This window comes from Chenopodium quinoa, unplaced genomic scaffold (genome assembly GCF_001683475.1).
Source record: "Chenopodium quinoa cultivar QQ74 unplaced genomic scaffold, ASM168347v1, whole genome shotgun sequence".
In the NCBI taxonomy this organism is placed as follows: domain Eukaryota; kingdom Viridiplantae; phylum Streptophyta; class Magnoliopsida; order Caryophyllales; family Amaranthaceae; genus Chenopodium; species Chenopodium quinoa.
Window position 1 is genome coordinate 3,113,440 of NW_018742959.1, and position 8,247 is coordinate 3,121,686.

At 39.3% G+C, this 8,247-nt stretch overlaps 1 protein-coding gene across 1 annotated transcript; it reads right to left on the reverse strand.

Annotated features, from left to right (window-relative positions):
- Positions 1 to 3,734: 3,734 nt before the first annotated feature.
- On the reverse strand, positions 3,735 to 5,934 carry LOC110728751. Its single transcript, XM_021908401.1, has 5 exons — positions 5,844 to 5,934; positions 4,877 to 5,152; positions 4,521 to 4,793; positions 4,054 to 4,437; positions 3,735 to 3,977 (listed from the first exon to the last, which is right to left on the reverse strand). Exons 3-4 carry the CDS (start codon positions 4,773 to 4,775, stop codon positions 4,204 to 4,206), a joined length of 489 nt encoding a protein of 162 aa, XP_021764093.1. The 5' UTR covers positions 4,776 to 4,793; positions 4,877 to 5,152; positions 5,844 to 5,934; the 3' UTR covers positions 3,735 to 3,977; positions 4,054 to 4,203.
- Between the last annotated feature and the right edge of the window lie 2,313 nt (positions 5,935 to 8,247).

Sequence of the window (8,247 nt, forward strand, 5' to 3'; positions counted from 1 at the left end):
TGGTTGACTTACTCGAAGGTTATACACCTATCGGATGTAAGTGGATTTTCAAGTTGAAAACCAACAAAGATGGAAATGTATTAATTTACAAAGCTAGATTGGTGGCAAAAGGTTACAGACAAGTTCATGGTATTGATTACGATGAAACCTTTTCACCAGTCGCAATTCTTAAATCCGTTCGGATCCTCCTAGCTATTGCTGCATATTACAATTATGAAATATGGAAGATGGACGTCAAAACCGCCTTCCTTAATGGTTATTTGGAAGAAACTGTGTATATGACACAGCCTGAAGGTTTTTTCGACCAAAACAATGCTAGGAAAGTTTGTAAGCTTAAGAAGTCCATTTATGGACTAAAGCAAGCAAGCAGAAGTTGGAATCTACGATTCGATGAAGCCATCAATAAGTTTGGTTTTATAAAGAATCCAGATGAATCTTGTGTTTACAAGAAGGTTAGTGGGAGTGACATCGCCTTGCTAGTCTTATATGTCGATGACATATTGCTCATTGGAAACAGCATTCCGTTGTTAGAGTTTGTAAAGGCCTGGCTTGGAAAGTGCTTCTCAATGAAAGACTTGGGAGAGGCTCAGTACATACTAGGCATCAAGATCTATAGGGATAGATCGAAAAGGATGATTGGATTGAGTCAGAGTACTTATATTGATAAGGTACTTGCTCAATTTGGCATGGAGGAGGCCAAGAGAGGTCTCCTGCCAATGTCACATGGCATAACCCTGAGCAAGAAGCAGTGTCCACAGACACCTGATGAGCGGGTAAGAATGAATCAGATTCCATATGCTTCGCTTATTGGATCGATCATGTATGCCATGATATGTACTAGGCCAGATGTATCGTATGACTTGAGTGCTACGAGCCGTTACCAATCAGACCCAGGAGAGGCGCATTGGACTGCGGCCAAAAATATCCTAAAGTACTTGAAAAGGAACAAGGATAAATTCTTGGTGTATGGTGGTGCAGAGGATTTAGTTGTGGAAGGTTATACCGATGCAAGCTTCCAGACAGACAGAGACGATTTCAAATCGCAATATGGATATGTGTTCTGTCTAAATGGAGGGGCGTTTTGTTGGAAGAGCACAAAGCAGAGTACAACTGCAGATTCTACAACTGAAGCCGAATACTTAGCAGCTGCTGAAGCAGCTAAGGAGGCTGTTTGGATTCGTAAGTTCGTTAGTGAACTTGATGTTGTACCCTCTATAAAGGGTCCAATATCCCTCTATTGTGACATCAATGGAGCTATTGCTCAGGCCAGAGAGCTTAGGTAACATCAGAAGGTCAAACATGTCAAGCGGCGATTTCACATGATTCGAGAACGGAAATCAGAGGGTGAAATCAGAATTTGCAAAGTTGGAACGGATGACAATGTAGCCGATCCACTTACTAAACCTTTGCCTCAAGTGAAGAACAACAAGCACGTTGAGGCAATGGGAATCAAGGATGTAGGACACTGGCTTTGATTTCCTTGTTTAGTGTTTTAGTTAATTTTGAGAAAAATTAATGTAAGACGCTAAGGAAAACCATTCAAGTTTTGGAGTAATATAAAATTTCATGCAATATTTTATTACTCCGTTATGCTATTTAATTGTGGTTTAGGATTAAATAATGAGTCTATTCGATTATGAGAATATTCAAAATAGGGTATCAAGACCAGTCTTGGTAAGGAAACACCTATTAAGTGAACATTGAATATTATAATCGAAAATTATCCCTAATCAAGGTCATTTAAACTATGGACGATTAATGACCAATTGAGATTAGTGTGTAGTCTGATTTATAGCACCGTTTCATGTGCTAGAAGGAAATGATTGTCATAAATCATTTGCACAGGTATTGGTTTAGAACTATACTGGATCGACCTATGAGATAACTTTAAGAAATTAAAAAATTTGTCATAAGTATACTTCTCATTATGGCTATCGGAACCTATTTCCTCAACCATGAGTATTGTGAGTTCTCTTATTTGAGTACTAGTTCGCTTTGATGTTGTCAAACGTCTGCCGTAATAGGGGATTATAACGGCAACACTCGGGCGACTAGGTCCTCTCAGTAAGAGGAGCTACATGACAAGATTGGGAATATCCCCCTACTAAAATAGGGAAGATGTCTTTGTTGTATACAAGGCCTCTCGTAGAGCGAGACTGTAAAATGCATGGCCGTGCTCGGATGGATTTTAGAAATCATTTGTTTATTGACAGTCGGACTCGGAATCATGAAACACTTCTGGACGTAATAAGGATGACAAAATAAATCTTACCTTATAGTTCATGAAGAGACATTAAGCGACATAGGAAAAAGGCTGTACACAAAATGCGCACTTGTCCGGAAGGACAAGTGGGAGATTGAAAGGAATGGTGTCCTTCGAACAAGTGTACTATTCCGTTAGTGGGTTCAGAATTATTAGAAAGCTAATATATTCAGTGAGGTCAAGTGATAGGAATGCCTGGGTGGAGGCCGCTTCCGATCAGTAATATTAATGAATAATTAATATTACAGCTTAATCTTGACTGAACCCTTCGGGTCACACCCAAGCATTCAACAAACCGAAACGATGAATTAATTCGGAAGGAATTAATGTGTCGACCGAGTAATATTTATTTAGACGTCAGAAATTCGAGCTTAGAGCGTCGAAATCGACCGTCGGAAGTCGAGTCGAAAAATAGTGAAAGACGAGACGAGAAATAGTAATAAATCAACAAAAGACCAAAATACCCCTAGCATCGGAATGCCCAAGAAAACCGAGTGCTAAGGGCGTATGGCCTAGCATGGTGGCTAGCATGCGCACCAAGCCGAGCCTAGGCTGGCTGGTGCGTGCTAGCGCACCCATGCTAGCATCGCAAGTCTAGGCGCTACCTAGTGCGTGCTAGCATGCTAGGCGCAGCCTTGTGCGCGCAATGGCTAGCAAGCCATGCCGCAACAAGCTGCAGCAGCTAGCACGCTAGGCGCGCCAGCTCGCCACAACTAGCAGCAGCATGGCTAGGCCATTGCTTGCTGCCTAGCAGCGCTGGCCAAGGCACAAGGCCAGCAGCAGCCCGCACAAGCATGATGGGCTTGCAAGCCAGCAGCGCCTGGCAGCCCGCATGCGAGTGCTGGGCCTGCTGGGCTTGCTGGACCTGGCTGCCACGGACAACAGCACATGGCAGCCCACCTTGGCTGCCTTGGTGCCCAAGGGTGGGTGCCATGTTGCTAGTGGTCCTTGAGTGTGTGTGGAGTGAGGTGGCCGGTTATGGGAGAGGGAGTGGGGAGCAAGTTTGGTCCCCCCCCCTTCTCCAAGTGGTCCTCACCTAGCCACTCACATGAGCTTGCCACTTGTTGATTTATTACTAGCTTGATTATTAATTTTATTTTAGCTTTAAAATAAAATGGAAAAATCATACTATCCCACATTGATGGGAGAGTAAATGATACTCCTATCATTTCCTATAAATACCCAAGTATGGGCATTGGGAATGTTGCTTGAGTAAGAGTTGAAAAAGGCATCACAATTAGTGAAAACCTTTGAACTTAATATAATTACTCGGGTTTTATTGGTCGGGTCTTGATAACCCCAAGACATTGGACCTAGTCGGTTTTGTTGGTGCGGGTGGACTTCGTTGGAGGTCTCCGTGTGAGCGGGACTTGAAGCTTTCAAGTAAGAGCTCATTTTGGAGCAAAGCACGCGTCAAAGGTAATTAGCTTATCTTAATCTTGTGATTAATTTAATTATGTTTATGGTTTTATTTATTACGAGTGCGGTCTTGTTTTTGGGTTTGTTTCCGCGGTGAGTCGGACTCACCAAACCCCAACACTTCCTACACCAATATTGAAATTCACTCTTAAAAAAAAAACTAATTAAAAGGTATCTTTTCTTACACAATTGATCAAGTAACAAAATCAACTATGTTAATCACTTTTAAATCCGGAAATTCATGGAGTGTTTGATGCTCAAGCGCCCTCGAGTCTGCATTTGTAGGAGTACCGACCTGCAGTAGTTAATCAACAATGCCACCTTAGATCTCACGTAACTCAATATGCCAAAACTAAGAGATTGGAAACTACCTTATGTATCTCATATTCTCCATGTCTCTCATCTTCTCCATGTCCTTGTGGCTGACTACTTGAGTCGACCGGTGTAGTCGAGTGGAATGGCAAGGGTATGTTCATTTGCTTCTCCCAAGCATTGAATTCAACTACTAACTCATTGCGGACTTAATCCTTAATCGATGCTACCTTGGCATCTAAATCATCTGGTGAGTTAACACTTGATCGAGATATTCCCGATTTTGTGTATTCTGAACCCATCACCTTTTCCCATCCTAGCAATGTCCCCCCCGAACCTACTACCCGTCCTGGATGGTAGGCCTTTCCCAAAGCCAAGGTGAAAGGATCTTTCTCTACATTTGGGACCAGCTTGCCTTGAACAACTTCTATAGTGTACTCAAGCTGTAGCAAAAACAAAAATGTAACACACATATAGGTAATGTTTTTTTATAATGATAATTACGCAAAAGCTTCATAAAGCGTACAAGTTTATCAGCCATTTCTTTGGTTTTCGGTTTCTTGATGAACCATTTTTCGGATTCCTTATCAAACGAATGGAGAGAACAAATGAAATCGCTAGCAGAACTCACTAACGTAGTGATCGAGGAGTTAGAGGGTTTGTTGGATAACCCTTTAAGAAAAATGGGGTATATTTTCTCCTTGATCCAAGTTACCCTCCATTCACCAAATGTCTTGGCCCCCACACGATGGATGTACTCCTTCTTTAATGCATTTTCCATATTTTGTTCTAGAAGTTCCTACATAAAAAGAAATTTAAGTATCATTACTTCAAAAAGAGTCAATATATTACACACTACTTAATAGATTTACCGAAACTTACAACGACTTTTTTTTTACTTCTTTGAAGAACGAAGGCATTCCACTCATCCTTCTTAACACTTGGCCATATTTGCCACGAGAGTTTTTCTTCCTCAACAACTTTGTCATTTCCACCTTCATTATCCTTCCCCTTGCAGGATTTGTTCTTTTGTTTCTTCTTCTTCTTCTTATAGATCCATCCATTAGTCAAGAAGGTCTTAAAGCCTCTAATTCTTTTCGCTGCTAAAGATTCAAACAACCTTCTCTTTTTGGCATCATTAGGAATATTACATAGCTTCTGCAAGGACAAATAAAAGCAATAATTAGTTTCTATTTAATAATAACTCCAAGGTGAAGGTATTTATAATTTTTAAATGTGCAAACAAAACACTCGCCCTTGTATCATCCCAAAATGTTTGAATCAAGCCGGGAGGTACTTGCCGGCAACCAAGTGTAATGGGGATTTTGCGTGCACACATGCCAACTTGGTTTCCATATTCCCGACACCATTTGCCCGTAGGTTGGCCTTTGTTGTCATACTCCAATACCATGTCACCGGTAGGCTTCTTAAAACTTGTCGTCGGACCCCTACCCTTTCTCGTAGCTGGTCCCTTTACCCCCCCATCCACCTCCGGTGTTCATTTGATCATCCTGTCCTTGGCTTTGAGTTTGAGGAGTAGGAGTCTCACCAACTTTATAGTAACTGCATAACTTTATAGTAATGCATATATGCAAAAAAGCAACGCCAGACCACTAAGCCATTTTTTGCCATTCTTAACCAGTTAAACATAAAGAAACCCAATACATTGCCTAAATCATAGCAATGGCACATGTATACATGTTTAAACTATATCATCAAGAACTCTTTTACACAACTCGGAAGTGCAGAAGAGAAGGCAGCCAAGGTCCAGATAAGGATCTCCATTAAACAAACAAAAATCATTTTCTTATCAAATATTTTAGTGAAGAAAGTACAAATTGAGCATCACCTTATACGCAAGGTCTTTGAGAGTATCAACTATTTTGGCACAATCAGCTAATTTGGCAAGGATTTCATTAGATTTTACAGGATCATATCTCAGTAGTTGCAATCACACATTTTCTCATCTCTTCAGACAGACATCTCTTCTTCAAGCTGAAGCACTATTGGTGCCAGCATCTCACCACGAAGAACGATATCTTTAATTTTCTTTCTCAAAGAAAATATCCCTACACAAAACACAATTGCTAACAATCAATTCTACATTATGGAAAACGACATGAATTTGGTAGAGAATATAAGTCACAAAATGTTCTTTAAGACACAAACTACTTGAAGGCAATATGAAGTTTCTAAAAGGGTTTTATTAGCAGCTGACACTCAGTAATGATACGTAGAGATAATCTTAGGATAAACTCCACTTGTAGATCCTTTTAGTTTCCAATTAAGAAGATACATTCAGAAAGTCAGAAGGCATCTTACCTAGATAATTACTAAAATTTGGAATGCAAGGGTTTTTCCCAGGTCAATGACCCATGTGTGGACTAGGAAGAACTGCATATTTACTTCCATTTCCTAAAATTTTTGTGATTATTTCCTGTAATTACAAATAGCAAACTTAAGAATAAAATATCAATGAAGATACCAATTACAAGACAGCAAAAGTCATTTGCAAAAGAGAGCCTCGGGTATATATACAATATGCAAACAGAAATAACGAAAAGAAATAGAGCCTCAAGTATAGTCACCACCATCCAATCGCCAATTACCATGTTCAACACCATTACCTCGCCTTTTCCACCACTAGAAACACCAAATGGACCACCACAAACCCCACAAAATGAAACCATAAACCTAAAAAAACCGAACTGAAGAAACCAAGAAATTTAAATATGAGCAAGACTGGTCAAGATTGTGAAACAACCTAGAATGAAACGAAAAATTTCACACAACATTCATAGTTAACGATGAAACAAGAAACCTAGATCTAAAAGGAAAATCAACAAGCTTAATTTTAAATAGCTGAAAAAATACAGCAAAAATAGGGATTATTAGAAAAAATTACCTTGATAAACACCCTTCTAAAGTCGTCGAAAACATCTAAGAGGTTTCGATATTATGATCTCTTCTTCTTGGAGTGTGATTATTGCTTTTTTATTCTGGGTCGTATGAGTATTAGCACCCAAAACCCTAATTAATTCCTAAAAGCCACAAAATAATTTAACAACAAAATCAAAGAGATAATTCGAAAATCTCTCTCATTTTCGTTACCTCTTTCCTTTTGTCTCTGTACACGAGCTTTAATCGGAGGTCGTCAAAGAGTGGTGCGCCTTGAAGTAGCCTTGAAGAGAGATTTATTCACCTCTCCCTCTTCTCTCTCTTTGTTTTTCTAGGGTTAGGGTTTTGCAGGGCGGAAATATTGAAGATAACTAAAGGAATGGAAGGAGGAGGGTTCAGTGGACTGCAAAAATGGAGAAGGCGGAGCGAAAATGGTGAAGTTGCAAGTTGTTTCCCTTTTTAAAATTGTATGAGAGAGATGATGGGTAGAAAATATAGATTTTCCAATTCACTTGTTTAGTAGCGGGACTCTCAATGTCAGTTGTGAATAAATGTTCTACTTTTTATTTTATTGTTAGTAGTAGCGAGGGGGATGATGGACCGCTACCCGGTATAGGCTACCCCGCCCAATACCAAGTGACGTCAATTTTTTTTTTTGATATCTTTTATTTAAGATAAATAACCGTACTTAATGACTTAATAATAGTATTTGATAAATTAATTACAGCACCTTAATTTAAAATAACAACTTTTAATAATACACTGATTTTTACTATAATCCGATCTGATAATTACTTTAAATGCCTTTTAACGGTACTAGTTATCACAACTCTACTACTTATACATCAAAATAAATTATTTTAACAGTTTAAAAGCCCACCATGCTTCGCAATAATAGTTATTTAACTAGAGAGTTTTGACCAATACCTGAACTTAGTCGACAATGGAACCTCCGGCGTTCTGAGCTTCCGGCTTTATCAAGGTAGCTAACCCCAACCCTGTCTTCCTTAGATCAGGCTCAGCATAGATCTAATTCGTTTCCTACCTTAGACCGTAATCTCTAATTAGACAATCCTTATTGTGTTTATGATGGAACTAAATAGACAGATAACTCATTTGATATATAAGGTTCAAGAGGATAACGTTCCCTTCTTGAACGAAACTTTTATTTAATTTGAAAAGATTACAACACTCATATATTACAACAAACACACAAACTGAAAGCTTTAACAGACATAAGCTGAACTAGAGTTTTTCTCTACTTTAAGAGAGATGGAGAACCAATCTGTCTCTTAAGGTGAGTATCTTTCTCTAGAGGACTCTCTAATGTTTTCAGAGCAATTCTCTAGCTAACT